Consider the following 21,335-nt stretch of genomic DNA (forward strand, 5'->3'; position numbering starts at 1 on the left):
ATGTGTCCCTTCTCTGCAGGCTATCGAGGAGCTGTTCCAGGCGCTGGATCTGGAGAAGAAGAGCATTGCCATAGGACGTACCCAGGTAGGGTGACTGGGTGATGACTGGCACAACCAGCCCCATGCCAGGCTCCCCGAACTGGGGAGAAAGCCTCCCTTCACTGCTGCCTGTGGCACCAGGCAGGTTGGGAAACAACCTTGCTAAAAATCAGGGGAAAAAGACTCCTAAATCCCATTTGAAAGCAGTACCCAGGGTAAATCCTGTACCTAATTACCAAAATCCAGCCAGCCCCTGGTGGTATTTAAGTTCCTAATTACCACTGATGTCTCCTGGAACTGAAGGGGGCTTGGGCAGCTCGTGGGTTTGCTGCAGAGCAGGAACTGTCACAGCAAAAACATTTGAACTTCGATGTGACGATCTCAAAAGAAAAATTAATTTCACGTGCATGCTCGCCTTCAGCTCTGGAGTCTGTAAAGAAAGAATTCACTGAACGGTTCTGTGGAGCAAAATGACTTTCTTTTATCCTGCACTGTGCAGTTTGTAATTATCTCCTCCCTGGAACCCTCGTCCTTAATCAATAGCACGGTGGCAGCCCCGGTCACATCTCGTTAGGGACGAGTTCGCTTTGCCATCGCTTTGAGCATTGATTTTGTACCAACCGCGAAACTTGCGGGGCTGGGGAGTTAATTCAGACATTAACGAGGCAATCGAATGGGTGGTGGAGCAATCACTGCATCGGCTAGGGAGAGAAACTTTCCTCGGGATTGTGCTTTGATTCAATTTAGCATCGTTAAAATGCAGCTCTCAGCACAGCCCTGGCCTTGGCTGTGTTGCTCAGGGGTTATTAAAGCTGGGCAATGTGAATAGTTGGGGGATCCTGGTCCTGAGAGCTTCTCCCAGCAGTGACCCAGAGACACCTCAAACACTCAGAGATCCACACTGGCCTGGATTTGATGGCATCAGCAAATCTGTGTCATTTCTGAGGTGTTCCTGACCGGTTCAGAGAAACAAAACAATGTGGTTCATTTTGGTTTTGCTCTTGTCACACATCTTTGCTGTCACCTGTGTGTCACCTGTGTCAGAACTGTCAGAACCCACTTCAAGTGGAGGTATCCATCCATCCTTCCTTCCATCCATCCATCCAGCCATCCATCCATCCATCCATCCATCCCACACTGGGGAGAACAAGCAGCATCCCAAAGGAAAATTTTGAGGAACTGCACCTTGTGATGGTTGATCTGTCAAGCAGGAACAGGGAGAGGTTTCAGCCCCCAGCCTGGGGTGTGTAACCTGTTTCTCTCTGCCAGGTGTTCCTGAAGCCAGGGGTCATGTCCAGGCTGGAGAAGCAGCGGGACAAGCTGATAGCCCAGAAGATGACTCTGCTCCAGGCTGCCTGCAAGGGCTTCCTGAGCCGCCAGAAGTTCAAGAGGTTGAAGGTACTTGATCCTCATAACCAAATCTCACAGAATTAAATCCTACAGGTACTCATCCCACGGGTTGGGGGTTAGCTGAGCCCACCCAGGTCAGCACTGCTGGGATGTGACCAGAGCACCCAAAACTCTTTGGAGCTCCTTTTTGGGCACCAGCTTTACCAGGAGATGCTGTGCTGCCATTCCTGAGCTCCACTGCCACCGTCCCACCTCTGCTCCTTCCCGGCTGGGTGTCACTGCTGCTGTGTCCCCACAGATCCAGCGCCTTGCTGTTCGTTGCATCCAGAAGAACCTGGTGGTGTTCCAGACAGTCAGGCACTGGCCCTGGTGGCAGCTCCTGAGCCATTTGAGGCCTCTGCTCAGTGTTAACCTCGCTGAGGAGCAGCTCCGTGCTAAGGAAGTGAGTGCCAAGGGCTGGGATGGGATGGGTGGGACAGGACAGGACAGGACAGGACAGGACAGAACAGGCTTTTTTAGGGGCTCTGCCTGGTGGGTTGGTCAAATTGGAAGTCACTTCTGCCCAGGCAAAGATATTTTTCTGACCACCCTGATGTTGCCATTTTTTTCTTAGCATAGCATTTTTTGCCCTGTGTCATGAGTTTTGCAGAGTTCTGTGGAGGGAGAAGGGATTTCTTTTTCCTTAGAGGGACAGTAGCAAGCACACCACATCCCCCACAGTCAAACCCTATCCCAGGGTTCCACCTCTGCCCTCTGCAAGCTCCAGGGAATGTCTTTCCTGGACCAAACCCCTGCAGATGGGCTTGTCAGCCTGTGGGATGCTGGAAGATGAGCACTCAAACACATCTGTGACAGAGGCAGCTCCACTCTGTACTGTCCCCAGTGCTGTGCTGGCTTTCATCTGTGTTGTCCTGGGTGATGGGAGATGCTAATGGACATTTTTTGTCCCAGGAAAGGCTCCTTTCACCCCTCTGCACCCTCTGAGACCTGTGCTAAATTCCTAGTCCATCTTCCCTGGAGTCTTGCTCCTCCTCTTGCCTTAGGGAGGTTTCAACAAGATGTTTTCAGGCTGGTTCAGACAAAATAAAAGCTGCCCAAGCCTCTGTTTTTGCCTCCAAACCCACCTGGGATCCATCAGGCCTCATCATCTGTTAACCTGTGTTTTGATCACAACTCTGCACGTTCTGCTCCTGCTCAGAGTTGGACATCAAAGCAGGACAAGGCTGCACGGAGCAGCTCCTGCTGCCTGGGAAGGAATCACAGCCAGCACTGTGCCTTTGCACTGTGCTGTGATACCTGCCAGGGCCCTGGGACACTCCCTGGGCACAATCCAGGCTGTTCATCCCAGGCTTTTGAGGTTTGCTGCTCTCATAAAACATGCTCTACACACACCAAAGCTGACATTCCCTCCGATGGAATTCATGTCAGGAGCTGCAGCCCCAGCAATTTGCAGTGAGCAGCCTTCAAAGTTGCCTGGTAAATTTTATTAATAGGGCAGCTATGTCTCTTCCACTTATTTTGAACAGAAAACAAGGTTTTCATAAATAAACTGAGGATGCTGGAACTCTCCCTGTGTGCTTTCTTCTCAATCTTCCCTAGGAGGAGCTGGCGGCGCTGAGAAGGAAGCTGGAAAAATCTGAGCAGGCGTGCAGCGAGCTCAGACAGAACACAGAGCGTCTGGAGAGCAAGGTACAGCCCCAAAACCTTTGGTAGAGACCCCAGAATCTCTGGTACAGACCCCCAAACTGCAGAATTCCAGGCTGGCACCACTCCAGGTTGCCCAGAGAAGCTGTGGCTGCCCCTGGATCCCTGGAAGTGTCCAAGGCCAGGCTGGACAGGGCTTGGAGCAACCTGGGACAGTGGAAGGTGTCACTGCCCATGGCTGAGGTGGAACTGGATGAGCTTTAAGATCCTTTCCAACTCAAGCCATTCTGGAATTCCATGATCCCAGCTGGCTGCTGGTCCTCTGTGGGTTTTGCTCCTGGATCCACAGCTCCTTGTGACTGTGCCTGGGATTTTGCCAGGCATCATGAGGAGAAGGAGCTCCCGAGGTTTCTATAAATACTCTGGGTTTTCCCAGCTCCCTTGGCTGCAGCAGGGCCTGGCTGGGGCTAAGCTGCAGCTCTGCCTCACAGTGCCAGGACCCTCCTTGTCAGTGGGAAAGGGGTGAAGATGATTTAGTTTTAGCTCTTTGTTGAAGGTGAAATCAACCCCACGAGGCTGGGGATGCTGAGCAGGGTGACTGCCTCAGGGCAAACCTAGGAATATTCTGTCTCCCCAGGGAGATAAAGCCTGTGGGATTTGCTCACTGAGTTAAACTTGTGGGACACCCTAAGGAGCCTGCAAAATCTGAGGTGCCTTAAAATGCTGTCAGATGCAGGAAAGGAGTGTTGGAATGCTGTGTTTTCCCCTGGCCCTGCTGGCTCTGCAGCCCCTCACTGCACTGGCTGAGCAGCAAGGACCCCGTGCCTGTCTGCTCTGAGGAAAATAGAATTGATTTTCTGGATTAATAATTCTCCCCTTCACTCATCTGCTCCTGGTTTCAAAGGAGATTTAGCACAATCAAGTAGAACAATGGAGAGATGTGATGAGCTCCAGGCAGGTGGCACAGGGAGCCGGGGTGACACTGGTGACACCTCCCTAAACACAGGCAGAGCTGTCAGCACTGTGGGTGGCTGTGGGATGGCAGAACCCCACCCAGACACACCCAGAGTGACCCCCTGCTCCCCCAGATCATCGATCTGACCACGGAGCTGTCGGATGAGCGGTACAAGGGTGATGTCACCTGCCAGGCCCTGGATGGGGAGCGGGCAGAGAGGCTGCGGGGCACCCGGGAGCTGCAGGAGCTGCAGGTACCACAGCTGTGACAGTGGCAGTGCCACCCCCCCGACACAGCCCTCCTGAGTGCCCCAGAGCCAGATAGAGCTGCTCCCTTCCTTTCTCCCTTCCTTTCTCCCTTCCTTTCTCCCTTCCTTTCTCCCTTCCTTTCTCCCTTCCTTTCTCCCTTCCTCCCTTCCCCAGAGCAAACACGACCAAGTGCAGAAGAAGCTGGAGTCGGTGGAAAAGCAGCTGGAAGAGGCCCAGCAGCTGGTGCAGCTGCGGGAGATGAAGATAAGTGGCTCTGGAGGAGGTAGGGCTGTCCCTCCGGAGGCAGTGCATGCTCTGGGCATCCAGCCTGACCAGTAGGGCCACAGGGAAGAGGGCAGAGGTTTGTCATCCCCCCCAGCCAGTGCCACTCTGCAGCCCCTGGTCACCCCAGGGTGTTCTGTCATCATGCATTGCTTGTCCAGGGGGAGCTGGCAGTGACAGCTGGGTCACACTCAGCTCTGGCTGTGGTATGGGGCTGGGATTGTGTCTCGGGGTGCTGCTGGGGTGGGATGGGATGGGATGGGATGTGTACATGTTCTATGGGAGTGGGGCAGCTGTGGGCGCACAAAGCACAGTTGTGCCCCATGACCTCTGTGCTGCTGTCAGTGCCCTGTGCACTCCCCATGCCTGCCCCCAGCAGGGCCACAGGGGCTGGTCAAGCCCCAGCACCCACCCTGCACCCCTGGGTGTGTCTCGTTGGCAGAGGACGAGTGGCAGGTGAGGTTTGACTGTGCCCAGACCGAGATCGTGTTCCTGCGGAAGCGGCTGGCGCAGCTGGAGGAGCGGCTGGAGGCAGAGCTGGGCACCAGGACAGGGCTCGAGCAAAAGGCAAGTGCTGCCACCTGGGAGGGGACAGGGACACCCAAGGCAGACTGGGGACGGGGCTATTCCTGGAGCTGCTTGACCTCTCCCTGCTCCCAGGGCAGGTGAAGCTTCCAGAACTGAGGCTCAGCATCTCATCCGCTTCTTGTTGCTCCCACTGATCAGGGAAAACCAGACATTTTCTACTGGTCTGAGCTTCAGAAATCACTTTTCTCTAGCAAAATTCCACCTTGGTCAAGTATGGGTGAAGGCAGAGAGTGGGGAGGAGGAGTTTTGGGGGTAGTCTTTGTGCTGCCCTGGTTTTGGGAGCTAGACAGGGCTGTGCTCCCCTCATCTGTCACACAAAGAGCTGGCAGCTCCCGAGCTTTGCCCCGAGGAGGGAAAAAGCCAAAATGCTTCCCTGAGCAATGCCTGGGGACCAGGTCACTTCCCATGAGGATAAACCAAAGAAATAAAGATTTCTCATGGTACATTAAATAGTAATAAGAAAGAAGCTGAGTCTGAGGAGCTTGGGTAAAGCGAAGCAGCCCATTTGCTCTCAGTTAGTTTGGAATTACAGGCTCCATTAATGCAAGATTTTGCTTATTTAAAGCCATTCCTTAATGACTCCATTCCCTGGTGTGGGAGAGCTCTGCGTGCCTGTCCCAAACACAATGGGAATCCTTGGAGATTTTGGAGATTCCAGTCCAGATGCTGCTTTTTGCAGAGAAATGGGATCAGGCATTGCCCTGGGGCAGCTCTGCTGATTTAGCAGTGGGGGATTGGATGCTGCAGGCACTTGGAGGGTGCCTGGAGCTGGAGGGGTCACAGCACCTCAGGTTGTCCTTATTTAGTGAAAAATCTCCGGGTGAAACTGGGGACCGAAGTGAGGCTGAGCCCTGGTGGGGATTTTATCCAGGGAGTGTGTTCTGTGGGGTTTCTTCTCTGGGGGTTGTGTGGTGTCCATGTGACCCTCCTTTGTGGGACCATGGGTCCATGTGTCTCTTTCTTCAGGCTGCAGTGCCATGGGGTCTCTGGGGATCCTCTGTAGGTTCCCTCCTCCATGGGGTGCATGTGCTGTGGGGTCCATGGGGTGCACATGTCCATCTCCTGCGGGGTCTGTGTTGTCCCTATGTCCCTCCCTGTGGTCCATGTGCATGTCACAGCCTCTCTCCCCCCATCCCACAGCTGGCTGAGGCTCAGGCTGCATGCCAGGCTGCCCGGGACGCTGCCCAGCGGCTGAAGCGGCGCTGCCAACGCCTGGCCTGCGAGCTGGAGGATGCCAAGGTGCTGGCTGAGAACCAGCAGAGCCGCAGCCACGAGCTGGAGAAGAGGCAGAAAAAGTAAGGCTGGGGGAGTGCAGGGAGGGTTGGTGGTGCTGGAGTCACTGGGGGTTATTTTTCCATTCTTTTTCCATTATTTTCCCATTATTTTTCCATTCTTTTTCCATCCCGTTGCTGTGTGAGTGACACACGGTCTGATCCCAGCCTGGTTGGGGTTGGAAGGGAGTTCCATCCATGGATTTGCTCCCCTCCAGGTTTGACCTGCAGTTAGCCCAAGCCCTGGGGCAATCTGCCTTTGAGCAGAGCCTCCGGGAGAAGCTGTCCCAGGAGAACACGAGCATCCGCTGGGAGATGGGCAAACTCCAGCAGAGCCTGGAGGTAAGAGGAGACCCCACTTTGCTGCCTTAGACCCAGTTTTGGGAGCAGATTCAGAAGCAAAGCCATTGCTTTTGCAATTAAAGCAATTAGGAAGCTTGATTCCAATTTCTTTTAGCACAGTTCAGTGTTTAAATAACTTTCTCCTTCCAGAAGAAGGGCTGTTGCTATGTATAAGTGATTCCCATCCCGTGATTCAGCTGATCAGGGCCACCCCCATTTTCACAGGAGACACTTGGGCTCTTCCTCACATTCCTACCCCCAATCCTACCCATCTGTGCCCCATGGGATGGAGGCACAGATCAGATGCCACCAAGCCCCCCATGGTGGCAGTGATGCCTGAGACAGGCTACATGAAAAAGAGGCCAAGACAAGTTAGGAGAATAAAAAATGGACAAATTTACTAAATGCCTTCAAGGTACATTCAGGGCAAGAAAAGCCCATGGTGGGGCTACACCCCTAAATGGACACTGGGTCATGAGCTCCTCACCTTTTATAAGTTCTGCCCTATTAGCAAATAGGTTCCTAATTCTCCAATCACACCCTTAGGTGATGATGTTAATCACTCCAACCCTGCTCCCCCCATTTCACTGTTTACATATTTTGAGGCTCTAGGGCAACGAATGTGTCCTCGGATTTCCATTCAGAGAAATTGTTTTGACTAAAGGTGCTGGGAGCAGAGGATTTAGCATTTTATACTACACCAAAGCTAGAGATACATGAAGAATAAAAACTAGAAATTCTTAAGGCATTAGCAGGGGCACAGCTGCTGGGGTGAGGGGAACTTTTTAACTGCAGGGAACCCCCAGGGGACACAGCCATGGGAGTGGGAGGATGAGGATCAAGAGGGAAAAGCAGGGATGTGGCTCTTGGTGTGGGACAGGGACTGCCCAAGGTTCTGGGAGTGTCCAGGCTCTGATTGCCACGCTGCCCAGCACAAGGAGGCCGAGGTGGCCAGGCTGGAGCAGCAGGTGGCCGTGCTGGCCGGTCGAGTGCAGGAGCTCAGCACCCCTGGGGACAAGGACATGGTGCCAGCGCTCAAGAAGAAGCTCTGGGACCTGGAGGGCAGCGCTGCTGATCAGAAGAAAGAGCTGGAGAGGCAAACAGCAGCTGTTGATCATCTGGAGCAGGTAATGTGGGGCTGGAGGTGGCTGTCCCCACTGGGCACATCAAACCCAGGCCAGCACCTCATCCCCTCAGGGCTGGGCATCACCTCTGGGTGTTTCAGGTCCACGAGAGGCTGGAGCTGGAGATCGAGAGGATGAAGCAGATCCACCAGAAGGAGCTGGAGGACAAGGAGGAGGAGCTGGAGGACATGCAGAAGTCCTGCCAGAAGAGGGTGGGTCCTCCCCAGAGCTTCCCATGTCCCCAGTGCAGAGCAGGAACTCTTCCAGGGGTCCATATTCCCAGGGAAATGCTGGGGTTTTGCTTTCCCACCATCACCCCCATATAGCCTCAGTCCCACCTTGGGGGTCACAGCACCTCCAGAGCTTTGTGTTTGGGGATGATTTGCAGGAAATACCCTTTCCACAAGGTCATGAGGTTGGTGGGAGCAAACAGGAATTCCAGTGGCTCTGCCTTGCTGGGCTCTGGGGTTTTGAGGGGTGGCAGGCACTGAGCATGGCTGGGTTTCTCCCCCACAGCTCAGGCAGCTGGAGATGCAGCTGGAGCAGCAGCACGAGGAGAAGCAGATGGTGCTGCACGAGAAGCAGGACCTGGAAGGGCTCATTGGCACCTTGTGTGAGCAGGTGAGGGGACAGTGACCTCCCTTTGTGGGCCATGTCCTGGCTGAAAACACTGCCCTAAAAGTGTAAAAAAGGGATAAATAAGTTTAGCTGGAGCAGCAGCCTGGTGTTGGTGCATGTGCTCCCTTTTGTAAGGGAGAATTATCCAAGCAGGGGGAGGAATTTGCTCTTTGCTGGTGTTTCATGGGAGTCAGACTAACCAGGTCTAGCACTGGAGTGCATCCAACTCCCTAGAAAAGCATTTTATCCAATCCTTCTTGTTGCAGAGGAATTCTATCCCAGGCACATTTGGTGAACAAATCCTTTTTCCCCTCATGCTGCCTTGTCTCAGTGCCACTCACCCTGGCATGGAAATGAAGCACTGTGTCCTCTGGCCATTGGCACAAGCTGGATTTCACAATTTCACAATTTCACCAGTGCTGGAATGGGGAATGGGGAGCATATTTCAAGTAGACACAAAATTTTCTGATGAGGCTTTTCTGTAATAACCCTCCTGCTCCTGGCTTAAAAAATGTTTTGGGAACTGTCACAGGAAGTTGTGCTGTATCAAAGCAGGGGATTATTACATGTCCTGCTTGTTTGGTGAAGGAGAGCTGAGATGGATGAGGAGGCAGCAGGAGCTTGGGGGGCTCATGAGGAAAAGCCCATTTTTCCCTCCACCACAGTCCCTGTCATGGACAGAAGCTGAGTGACAGGAAAATGATGTGAGCAGGATCCACCTGATGGGATGGCAGGAGAGATGGTGGTGCTGCAAACACCCTCTGGTTTGCAGAGGACAGTTCATTAAAAAAGGGAAAAAAAACCAGCCAACCCAGAAAACTAATTAAGGAAATGGAGATGCCAATGATTTCTGGTTCCAGCAAATTCCAGCCAGCTCTAAACCAGGCTACGAGGTCAAATCCACACATGATTTTAGCCAGTGAACAGAAAATAGGAGAAGCGAGGGGGTTGAAATGAGAGCTGTGGAAAACCACCTAAATGGAAAATGTTCTTATACCTCAATTACGCTGAAAGCAAGCACTGCAACCACGTCCCTGTTTATTTGGTGGCTTTCTAATTCCTTTATCCCTGTAACCATGGTTGCTCTCCCTCTCTCCAGGGGGGAGCATGGAGGGTGGATTTTTTTAAGGTGCTCCTTGCAGTTGTGTGGCCAGGCTGTCCCTCTGGCCACAGGGGTGGCCAGTGGGGAGGATGTGGCTGATGGAGAGCAGAGGTGGGAACATTTTTCCCTTTGGTGGGGAAAAATCTGGAGCACCCTGGAGGTATTCAAGGAAAAGCTGGACGTGGCACTGAGTGCAGTGCTGTAGATGACAAGGTGGTGATCAAAGCCTGAACTCGATGACCTTGGAGATCGTTTGCGACCTGAATGATTCCGTGATTCTGTGAAAAAGGCAATATTTACTCATTGTTATTAAATATCGCCTTGCATTGGTCACAGCCTGGGGGGTCACAGCATCACCAAAACATCCCTAAATTGTGCGGGGAGCTCCTTGGGGTGGGTGGGAAGGCTCAGCCTCCCCCTGTCCCCTCTCCAGATCGGCCACCGCGACTTCGACGTGGAGAAGCGGCTGCGGCGGGACCTGCGGAGGACCCGAGCCCTCCTGGCCGATGTGCAGCTGCTCCTGGCGGCCCCAGCAGAGCCCGGAGCCAGCGGCCAGGAGCTGAAGAACCTGCGCAAACAGGTAGGGAGGGACCTGTGGAGGAGCGGGGAAGCTGCAGGGAACATTTCCAGCTCTCCCGGTTGGGCTGAGCACTGACACCCAGGCGGGCGCGTCTTTGTAAGGAGCATTTCTCTGTGATTAAGCCAACGGTGGTGGAGTGGTTTTTCCCCTTTTTTCCCGTTAATTACCTGCCGTTCGGTGCATTTCTCTGTGTCTCGTTCGGCCGGGCTGGGGCGGCGTTCCATAGGGATGCTGGAAGCGGGAGAGCGTTCTGGGGGATTTGCCGGATCGGCGGGGCTGAGTGACCTGGGGAGCTGCTGCAGCTCTGTGCCGGCTTGTGCCACCAGGCTGGGGACAACCTCGGCCTCAGGGTGACCTCTGGGTGCCCTGCCATGGGACAGGAGTGCCACGAGTGGGCCAGGTATCCCACAGTGCCAGCTAACGATGCTGGTCCTCTGAAACCACTCAGGAATTAATCTGCACTGTACATTTCCCCTGGAAATGAACGAATGGGGAAGCACGAGCGATTCCAGCAACATCCAAATGTAATTGGGAGGGTCGTTCTGCATAAATAACAGCTGTGAGCAGCAGCTGTTCCCAGCCTGTGCTGAGGGGCAAAGGGAAGGTGAGGTGGGCCTGATGGAGCCAGTGGTGTGGCTGTGCCCATTCCCGTGTCCATTGGGATGTCCAGGGGATGGCCATGGCTGGGACAGGCAGTGGGAATGGCCTTTTTTTGCACTCATGTGTTTTCTCTTTTATAATATTGACTCAGTGCTGTAGTGCTGCCATTTCATTAATCCCTCCATATTTCCAAAATCCCACTTTGGGGCTGCAGAGGTTGCACTGTCCCTGCTTTTCCCCAGCCCCTGGTGCTCTTGCAATGCTAGGGTGCTCCCTCTGCCCATCCTGTGGTGTCCAGTCTCATCTTACTGGGGAATAATGCCCAGTTTGTTTGGAGAACAGAGCTGGGGAAAGCTTTACCCTAGAGAGTAAAGTCATAGGAGGAATGGCTGAGGGATCTGGTGGGGCTCAGCCTGGAGAAAAAGAGGCTTAGGGGAACCTTCTGGCTCTGCACAGCTCCTGACAGGAGGGGCAGCCAGGTGGGGTTGGATTCTTCTCCCAGGAACAGGGAGAGGATGAGAGGAAATGGCCTCAAGCTGTGCCAGGGGAGGGTCAGGTTGGATATCAGCATCATTTCCTCATGGAAAGGGTGGTCAGGCATTGGAAGGAGCTGCTCAGGGAGGTTTGGAGTCTCAATCCATGGAGGTGGCACTCTGGGCTGGTGACAAGGTGGGGATCAGGCACAGATTGGACTTAATGACCTTGGAGGTCTTTCCCAACTTGAATGGCTCTGAAATTCTGGGATTCTTTCTCCCTGCACAGCCCAGTCCCCACAGCAAGGCAGGAGGTCACTCTCTCTCCCTGTGGCGCCATTCAGTCCCTCCTTGGCTCCCTCACTCCACAGCCTGTGCTCAGCTGCCTCATGTTTGGAGAGGAGCAAACATCCTGAATTTTGGGAATTTTTTTTTTTAAATTTTGCTGTGCCCACCAACACTGAGACTCTGCATGTGCTTAAAATGCCACATGATTTTTTCCGTCCTTTAAACTGCAACGATTTCTAATGGCATTCATGACGACATTCTCAAAAGCCAATGCATCCTACCAGCAACCCACGGACCTGCACCAGAAGAAAAACTTCTCTAAAATGCTACATTTCCGTTAATCAAAATCCATATGGCTGGAAGTGCAGCATTGTTTCTTAATAAGGCTGAGGCATCCATTTTATGCAGGTATTTAACAGATGGTGTTCACAGCAAACTAATGTTTTTCCACAGTTCATACATTATGCATTTTTTGGGGGGGGGGAATTTCAATTTATTCTTCCCAAGTGGGAAAATTCCATTACACAAAGTGAATTGGAAGCTGATGTTTAATGAGAGGTCCTGGAGATGCTTTTCTGTCCCAATGAACTACCAGGAGTTTGGTGGGAATTGTGGCAGGGGAGAGGCCAATCCGAGGGCTGGTTGAGGATTCAGCTCTTTCTGGAGCAGCTGGGTAGGTGGGAAAGTCCTCAGCCATAAATGCATGAGTGGCATCTTCAACTCATTCCAGCAAAACAAAGTTCTTCCTTCTCTACTCAAAGGTCTCAATCTCTCCAAACAGTGGAGGGAAATGAGCCGAGGATTTCTCCAATTATAATATTCCATTATTTCTTTTTTCTTTTTTTTTTTTTTTTTTTTGAGGGAGAGAGATAAAAAAAATAAGTAAACCCTGAGAAAACAGCCTAAAATCCCTAAAATTCTCAAACTCTCGCCATGGTGTGCAGAGCTTTCTATTGCTCCGGGGAACTCCACAGGGAAACCAGGAGTGGCACAGGAAATGAGCAGTGAACGGAGGGGTTTAGTTTTCTTTTCCATAAAGAAAAAGAAAGAAACCCCAGCGAGCAGGGGAAGGAACTGGATGTTCAGGTACAACCCACGACAACTCCTCCGCCCGGGCAGGAGGGAGTTTTTGGGATGATGCCGCAGCTTCCAGATGTTTGCAGCCCATTGAAGATCGCTGCGATCTTAATGGCTGAGCTGTAAAACCTGAGAGCGAATTAGCGCTTGTAAATGGGATCTTCCGCGTGTATTTGCAAATGCAATTTACGCCACGTGAAAAGCCCATTTGCAAACCCCCGAATCATGAATTGCTCTAATCAGGAATTACATGTAATTCACATAATTTTGCAAATTAATGATCCCGGCTCTGCCTCACCGAGGAAGAGGGAGGATGTGCCATCCAGGCACTGCACTCACCAGGGCAGTCAGTGATGTTGGGATCTGTGCTGGGAGCTGCCAAGGAAGCTTTGCTTGCCCTGTAAACCAGAAACAGACAGGCTGAGCAGCAGCACAGCTATAAATGGTCGAAATTCTGTGTTCCTTAGCAGGAAAAAGTGCTCTGTGGAAGTGGAAATAAACGTGGCTGTGTGGCATGGGGACAGAGCCACCAGCACGTGGTTTCTGCTCCTTTAATGATGTTCCTCTGCAATTTTTTTCCCAGTTGGAAGAGAGTGAAGCAAAGTGTGCAGAGGCCCAGAAATCCCAGCAGACACTGGCCCAGGAGCTGGAGAATCTGCACACGGAGATGGAGACCCTCAGCAGGAACAAGACCCTGGTGGGTTCCTGGAGATGTGGCCAGGAGAGGTTGGAGGGCACAGCCCCATCTCCATGGGTTTGGCAGCAATCAGCAGCTGCTTTGCTAAATCAGCCTCTACCAGGGTGTTTAATAAACCACCTCGGAGTGTTTACTACACCACGGAGTGTATTTACAAAACATCCAAAAGTATTTACTCACTGTCCAAGGATATTCACTAAATCACCCCGACTGTTTGGGGTGGATAAAATTCCTACAAGGGAGCAGCAACCCACAGTCCTGCTCTGCCTCTCCTGTGGGTTGGAGACATAATCTGGGGGGTTTGGTGGGTTCCCTGTGGGATGCAGGAATCAGTGGTGCTGTGGACCTTCCTGCAGGTGGACGAGCAGCTGTTCCAGCTGCAGCACGAGAGAGCTGACCTGCTGAAACGCATCGACGAGGACCAGGAAGACCTGAACGAGCTCATGGAAAAGCACAAGGCTCTGATCGCCCAGGTAGGAGCTGGGACAGCTCTCAGAAAGCCCTGCAGGCTGGCACAGAACAGGTTGGGGGTGCCCAGCAGGGTGGGGACAGCAGGACACAGATGCTGTGATGAGGAAGGGAAGGCTCATGGCTCCGGCTCCTCTCACCTGTACTTTTGAGTCTTCTTTCAAGAGGTGTTTTGCCTTTCATTTCAATACTTGGAGATTCATACAGCTACCTTCCTGGGTCCTTTTTTCATTTTTTCTTCCACCGTTTTCTCATGCAGAGGATAAAAAGTGCTGCCAGACAGCCCTGAGGCTTTCAGTGCCACATCCAAACTATGTCAGGCTCTCCCAAAGGATTGTACTGGGAGCTGAGGGACCAAAATCTCCCATGGGAGAGGGGCAGGCAGGCTGGCCAGACTGACAATTCACAGTCTGGTGCCCCTTGCAGTGCTGTTATGGATCTGAAAGGGTCCTGAGGACAGAGATGACAACATGATTTCTGTCCTGATCCACAAATTGTTTCAAAAATTAGGGAAGCTGCACTGAGTTGGGAGGATTAAACCCCACCAGGGCAGTCCAGAAGCAGCTCAGTGTCTCAGTGGCAGGAGGTGCAGGCAGGAACCATCCCTCTGCTCCGAGCCCTTGGCTCTGATCCTGCTGCTCCCACTCCCAAATTTCTTCTTCCTCAGTCAGCCACAGACATCGCTCAGATCCGGGAGCTGCAGACGCAGGTGGAGGATGTGAAGAAAGAAAAGCAGAGCCTGCAGGAGAAGGTAATTCCTGCAGGAGAAGGTAATTCCTACCCAGCCTGTGGCACCTCTGCTGAGGAGTGGGAGCTCTTTGGGCTGGAGAAAGCTTTTCCTGGCAGAGTTTTTGGGATTTACAGCTTCTTCCTCCTCCCCTGCTGAACTGCCATGGTTGGGATGGGATGACCCCAGGGCTACCCTGGGGTGGGGGCTGCACCCCCTTGCCTCTGTGGCTGTGCCAGCCCTCCTGGAGTGATGGATTTAATTTTGCACACATGAGTAATCCCATTAAGTTAAGTGCTTTATTGGAGCGTGGCTAAGCTGCCCAGGAATCAGAAGCAGGACTCGCTCCCTTCCAGGCAGAGTGGGTGGTGCTTTGGAGATAGGGCAGATAAAGGGAGACAAATTCCCCTAGTTCTAGGTCAAATTCAAAATCTGAACCCGAGCTGTACAGGGATCACTAAAAGGGCAGTTTCCTCCGGAGATCTTGGTGTAAGAACCGAGGAAACAGCTTGGTCCAGGCAGCTTTCCACAAAGGCTGTGAATTTTTACACCTGCTGTCCTCAAAGAATCTGTGAGGAGAGAAAAGCAAAAGAGCCCTGGCCACGTGTCCCTTGCCAGCAGGTTCTCCATTCAAAGCCACACAAATCTGGTGTCAGGCCTGTGAATTCGGAAAGCCACACGGAATTCATAGGCCTGGCATTTAAATTTGTGTGGCTTTGACAGCAGGGAAACCTTTGGGAAGTGAAGGCAACGCTTGGCCCATCACCTCAGGGGCAAGGAGAGGGCAATGCATTCGAGGGGCTCAGCAGAGGGGCTGGGGGTGTTTGTGGGATTGGGGTGGGGGATGTTTTTGAGATTGGTGCTGGGGGTGCTTGTGGGATTGGGGCTGGGCATGGTTGTGGGATTGGGGCTGGGGGTGTTTGTGGGGCCAGGGCTGTTTTTGGGATCAGGGCTGGGGGTGTTTGTGGGATCAGGGCAGAGGGATGCTCACACAGCCCCTGCTCTCCCAGCTGCAGGCTGCTCAGGCCAGGGCGGCCCAGCTGGAGCAATGTCCGGCCGAGCGCTCCATCGTCAGCCGGCAGGAAGCTCGGATCCGTGACCTGGAGAGCCAGCTGGACTTCCAAGCTGTGCAGATGAAGCGCTTCGAGGTACCTCCACCTCACCCCTGGTGTCACCACCTCTGCCATGGGGACAGGAACACCTGGGGATGGCTGGGAGGGACAGCTGGGGGCTGAGGCAGCCCAGATGGTTCGTGGCGCTGCTGTTACCTCTCCATAGGGATTTTTGACAGCCAACACGGCTTGGTGCTCATAGAGAGCTTCCTAACACCTTCCCCTCACACCCCAGGTGCTGGTGCTGCGCCTGAGAGACAGCATCATCCAGATGGGAGAGGAGCTGGAGAAGGCGGCCGAGTCGGAGGCACGGGAGAGGGAGAACACCAGGTACTACCAGAGGAGGATGGAGGAGATGAAGGCTGACATGGACGAGCTGGTGCAGAGGGAGCTGGAGTCCAGCCGCCGGCACATGGAGCTGGTGAGGGGTGCTGCTCCTGGGGTTTGGGTGGTCCTGTGGCCACCTGTGGGGGGTTTGGTGCAGCTGGAGGTGACCTCTCATAACCCATGGGTTGGTCTGAGGGCACCAAAAAGTCATTTTCTGTGTGTTGTGGGTCTGGGGATGGAGCTGATCCATATGTAGGTACTGTCTGGGTCCTGGATTGCTCCTGGAATTGCTTTGTATTCCTCTGCAGCCCCAAGCCATCGAACCAAAGCTGTCCTTGGGGACCCTCATGTTCCCTTTCTCCATGGCTGGGCTGGGAACCTCAGCAATCCCTCAGCTCCACGTTTTTTTTTGTGGGAAGGAGGTGGCTTTGCCTGCTCCGCTCATAGAAATGCAGTTCACACGTGGATGTGGCTCCTGGGGACATGGTGGGTTTGGCAGTGCTGGGGTAACAGTTGGACTGGATGATCTTAGAGGTATTTCCATCCTAGATGAGTCTATGATTCCAACCTCAGGTCTCTCCTGCAGCTCCTCATGCTGGTTCTCCTCATTTTGGGCAGAGCCACAGTGGGTGGGAAATGCCCTGGTCCTGCAGCAGCCCCTGAGTGGTGCCTGCTGGTCACAGGGCTGGGTGTGCCAGGGCTGGGTGTGCCAGGGCTCAGCCCAAGCACTGGATCCTCCTGGAGCTCCTAGCTTTGCCAAACCACCCCCATGGCTGCAGCTCAGATGGTGCCAACCAGCAGCTAAACTCGCTAAACCAGCGAGCAGAGCCCCAGCTGGGTTTGAAGAGCAGCAAAAATAGATTCACCTTCACTTTCCAGCCCTTTCCCAGTGCTGTTTCTTCCAGTAATCCGAGGGAAAGCCTCGCTCCTGAGTGGTAATTGAAAGATATTGCAGTTCTGCTGGCAGCAGGGCTGAATTAGGAGCAGTTATTTTATCAATAATCTTTTATTTAGCAATCAAGGAGATCTCAGCATTTGTTCTGCCCCGAGGCTGCCAGCCTTCCCGAGGGGAATGGTGTGAATGATTCCCCATCCTCTGCCTGCACCATTGTCAGGCTTTGTCCTTGCTCTGCCAGGCTGAGCCCAGCGTGCTCAGGCTGCCAGGACAGCCTCCCCTGGGCATGGAATGAGGTCGGAGCACAGCCTCTGATGCTCTGCAGAGCTGTGAGATGGTGGAGTGAGAGGTGCTGTGGGCTTGTAGGGCTCCCTGATCCTGCTGCTTTTGCTGTGGGATTGAGGGAGCCATGGCTGTGGTTGCTGTGATGATATTGGGTGTTTGTTCCAGCTCTGCTAGAAGGGTAGTGTTTTGAACATGGATGCTCTGGCTGTTGGGGTATTTCTTTTCACTGTGTTTTTGGGGTTGTGCTTTTGTTTTTAGAAGCTTTTTGAATGTTTCATACAGGGCTGTGAGCGATGGGTGAAGGAAATACAGGGACTTCTTGGCAATCTTGTGATCTCCCAAGGAAAGTGTGCAAAGAGGCCTGAAAGGGATTTTAGAGTCACTTCACTCAAATAAGACACAAACCCCCATAAACAGCTGAACTTGCAAGGCGGAACTGAGGGGTCTGGGGTTATCCAGACACTCAGATATTTGGGGTTTTCTGGCATCTGCAGGAGGAAGGAGCCAATGGGCTCCCCCAGACACACCTCCCCATCCCAGCTTCTCCATGGTGGTTGCTCCATGGGAATGGCTCCATGTGCACAGCCACAGCCAGGGACTGCTGTGCCATTCCTGGGAGCAGAGGCATCCCCCAGACTTCGTGTCCTCTTAAGAGTATTAAATAAACCATGGGGCAGAGCTGTGATCGAGGAGCCTGGCTGAGCTTGTGGGAGCCTGGTGGGGAACATCAATAGTTAATGGAAAGCCACTTATGGCTCTGCTCCTGCTAAATCCCCCATCAATTATAAATCCAGCGTGAATTATTCACTTGACATTACTTAAGTCATGCTCTGCTCCTAACAATTTTTTTTTTTTAATTTATTTAAATACATGGTGGTGAGGTTGTGGACTTGCTACACACTGTCGAGGTTTAAGGTGGGATGTTGAAGGGACAAATTTCTTTCACAGGCTGGGTTAGAAATCCTGTCTTGTTTCAGAGGTGCTGCCTGTATATGTAGATATATATGGCAGATATATGCAATATACAAAATAGAAGGCATTTTGTTCTCACAACTCATACTTATCAGTGGTGGAGGCACTGGAAAATCCCATGCCACCATCCCCAGCCAGGCTCAGGGCAGCTCTTTCCATACTTTCCTCATTTTCCACCTGGTTTAGGGCAGTTGGGAGGCAACCTTGTGCCATTCAGCAGGGAATATCCAGTGAGGAGCAGGGATGGGAGAGCTGGCTGCCAGGCAGATGGCTCTGCCTTATGAATTTTGTAAGAAGGATGGGTTTTGAACACTTTCCAAGCATGTTTGGTAATGGTGGGGGCAGGACTTGGCCTTGCTGGTCTCTCTTTGCTCTGGCTGCACATCCTGGGTTTCCTCCTTGGAGCTGGAGCTCTTCTTCCAACAAAATCTGGATCCCAGCCTGCAGCAGCTCCTTGTTTCTCAGCTGCTGTGCTGACACCCAGAGCTCCACAGGCCAGACCCTGGTGTCCTCAGGCTATGGCAGACTCCGAGTCATGGTGAGGAGTGAGGGATGGATTTCCAGCTTGGAATTAATCCTGGAGAGCTTCAAACCGAGCTCTGCTCTCTGTGTTCATCCTGTGTGCACTTATGTTCGTGCTTGTCCCCTACACCTGTCCCCTGGTGAGGCTGCAGTGCAGGGAAGGAGGGAACAGGGGCTGGAAAAGAGGGAACAGAGTCTGGGAAGGCTGGAGAAGTGCTGGGAGCAGGCAGGGATGTGGGATGATGAGTGGCTGTCATGGACAAGGCACCATCTGGGATTTCCCTCCTGAGGCTGCACTTAGAGAAGGATGATACTGCTGCTGGCTGAACTGCCTGGACAGCTTGGATTTCATGGGAGAAATCAAGCTTCTGGTTGAGGTTCTGTGATGGAACTCTGGGATAAGAACTCTGGAATGGGGTCCAGCTATGGGCAGGAGCCCCTTGGGTCCCTCCTTCCTGGAGAGCCGTGTGCTTCCTTCATGGAATTCTCAGGGAAAAGCAGGGGCTGATCCTGCTGGGATGAAGCCCTGGCTGGCTGATGCACAATTCAGGGACTTGCTAGGTCTCCTCCTGCCCCTCTGTACTCAGCACAGCTCTTTTGACCCACCCTGAACACACCATGGGTGCTATCCTAAATTCAGCTTTCTTTAATGAAGCGATGAAACTCATCAGCGTAATAATTAACTAATTTTACAGCAAACTGAAGTACAGGTGTGAAGAGATTCTTCACAAGTTTTTCTTGTGAGAGCCTCGGTGTAAATAACCTTTTTTCCCCTGTTTTTTTGCTGGCAGATCTTTGTGCCCCAGCCCCTCTATGGCCACGTTGTGTAACACAACACAGCCTGAACTCTGGGATTAGAGGTTTTTGCTCATTTGCAAACTTTAAAGCTTTTTGGGGTTTTGTTTTTTGGCCCTCCCAGTGAACTTGAGAAGCGAAGTGGGAGCTGTTTGTGCCTCCAGCCGGGAATGCCACGCTCCCACCCAGGCAAACACTCAGCTCCCAGCAGGGTCCCAGCAAACCCTCTGATGTTTCCACAGCTCTTGTCCCCATCCCCGCCTGCTCCTGGGTCTTTCCAGCTGCTCATCCCTTCAGAAGCGAATGTTTTTGAGGAAGTGTAACGACAATTATCATCAAAGGCAGCCAGTCCTTAGAGGTGAGGCTGGGTGATGGAGAAGCCAGGAGTGAAAGCTCGGCTGTGTACTCGCTAATTAGGGCTGTTTTGATTCTGCTTTGCCATGAAAGGAGTAAATTCCTCAGGAATCCATCAGCACCGGTGGCTGCTCACACACCAATTACACGGCGCTCGCCCCATCTCGCTCCAGCCTTCCACTGCGCAAATTTGGTCACTTCAAACTTCCTGAGAGCCCCGCGAGCTAACGGCTTAATTAAAAATAATAATGACGGATGAATTCCGCAGGTGCGCGCTAAGTTACGCGGAGAAAAGCGATCCAGATTGGGCTAATTAGATTACACTTCACTTGAGGTGGATGGGAGCGAGAAGAGGGTGTGTTGTCACAGCAGAAGCACAAACAGAAATACGAGGTGGTGACAAGGACGTGGTGCTGGATGCTCCGCAGTGCCAGCCTGGGTGTCCCTTGGAGTCCCACAGATCATCTCACTGCTTTTCTTCATCTCCTTTTAACTTCTCTTCAAATGCTTCTGAGGCAAAACGAGTTGGAAGAACACCCTCTTAAGGGAAAGAATGTTTAGAAATCCCATTCCATAAGAGATGTGCAGAACCCACCCCTGAGTGAGGGCAGGATTTTGGCTGTGAGCAGCAGCAGCAGCAGCAGCAGCTCCCTGTGGGTTTGCTGTTCCAGCCACCACTGAGTGAGCCCCTGTCCCCTTGTCTCGGGGAAACATTTAATCCAGGCTCCCTGTCAGCAGGGATCAACCTCAGCCTTCTAAAATCTTGATTTCTGACCCACCAGCAGACCCAGTCCTGTGCTCCGGGGTGATCTCTCTCTCAGTGTGAATGGGAGAATCCGGTTTGGAAATGTACTCAGAACCAGGCAGGACGTATATTTTATTTATTGGTGATAAAAGATACATCAGCCAGAGGTTCTGAGCTGGTCAGGCTGGTCCTGCTGTGCATGTCTGACTGGTTTGCTGGAAGCAGCCAGATATGCTGTGCCAAGAGGGATTTAACAGCAGAGGATGCTTCTTTCAGCCCTTCAAGTCCAGCCATGCCTCAGTTTGCCCAATAATATGAGTTTTCTCAACTGATATATTTTCCCCTTTATTTCTCCCCTTTTTCTGCTCAGAGGAAACCAAAAAAAGCAGCTCATCCCACCATGAGGATATCAGTGTTCAGCCCAGGAACTGTGTGAAAAGGGAAATGCTTCTTGGATTTACATTTAGATAGGAACAACACGTGTCAAAGTTGTCCAACAGCTCCCTGGGTGCCAGGGGCTTGGTGCTGGGATGGGCCTTGTCAGTTTGTGTTGTGCAGACAGCATTTTTCCATCTGAAATTGGATTATATTGGCAAAATTATTCCTTTCCTTGAGACAGTTGTAGGGTATGGAGTAAAACATGAGGTGGCTCTGTGGATGAGATTTGGGACAGCAAGGTCAGGGGGACCCCACAAGTCAGGGGGACCTGTCCAGCCCCCAGGACATTCTGTTTGCTGCTGCCACAGCCATCCCAGGGGATTTCTGTGTCCGTGACCAGAGGAAGCAGGGTTGGGGTGCTGCTGGGGAGCTGCTGCTCTGTGCCATCCCTGTTAATAACAGCAGAACAGAGGAGTG

At 52.6% G+C, this 21,335-nt stretch overlaps 1 protein-coding gene across 3 annotated transcripts in view; it reads left to right on the plus strand.

The window, feature by feature from the left end:
- The window catches only part of MYO18B (myosin XVIIIB), a 51,635-nt gene that overhangs the window by 19,835 nt on the left and 10,465 nt on the right, over window positions 1–21,335 (plus strand). For all 3 annotated transcript variants that reach the window (XM_085075688.1, XM_085075686.1, XM_085075687.1), the window contains exons 22-39: window positions 20–85; window positions 1,309–1,437; window positions 1,688–1,831; window positions 2,989–3,078; window positions 4,122–4,241; window positions 4,411–4,519; window positions 4,961–5,085; window positions 6,247–6,401; window positions 6,596–6,719; window positions 7,652–7,846; window positions 7,945–8,055; window positions 8,360–8,464; window positions 9,997–10,143; window positions 13,165–13,278; window positions 13,635–13,751; window positions 14,414–14,497; window positions 15,484–15,621; window positions 15,821–16,006. In XM_085075688.1, the coding sequence (XP_084931814.1) occupies window positions 20–85; window positions 1,309–1,437; window positions 1,688–1,831; window positions 2,989–3,078; window positions 4,122–4,241; window positions 4,411–4,519; window positions 4,961–5,085; window positions 6,247–6,401; window positions 6,596–6,719; window positions 7,652–7,846; window positions 7,945–8,055; window positions 8,360–8,464; window positions 9,997–10,143; window positions 13,165–13,278; window positions 13,635–13,751; window positions 14,414–14,497; window positions 15,484–15,621; window positions 15,821–16,006 (2,259 nt within the window). The remainder of the gene's footprint in view (window positions 1–19; window positions 86–1,308; window positions 1,438–1,687; window positions 1,832–2,988; window positions 3,079–4,121; window positions 4,242–4,410; window positions 4,520–4,960; window positions 5,086–6,246; window positions 6,402–6,595; window positions 6,720–7,651; window positions 7,847–7,944; window positions 8,056–8,359; window positions 8,465–9,996; window positions 10,144–13,164; window positions 13,279–13,634; window positions 13,752–14,413; window positions 14,498–15,483; window positions 15,622–15,820; window positions 16,007–21,335) is intronic.

This window comes from Lichenostomus cassidix, chromosome 15 (genome assembly GCF_008360975.1).
Source record: "Lichenostomus cassidix isolate B80296 chromosome 15, HeHo_3.0, whole genome shotgun sequence".
NCBI lineage: Eukaryota > Metazoa > Chordata > Aves > Passeriformes > Meliphagidae > Lichenostomus > Lichenostomus cassidix.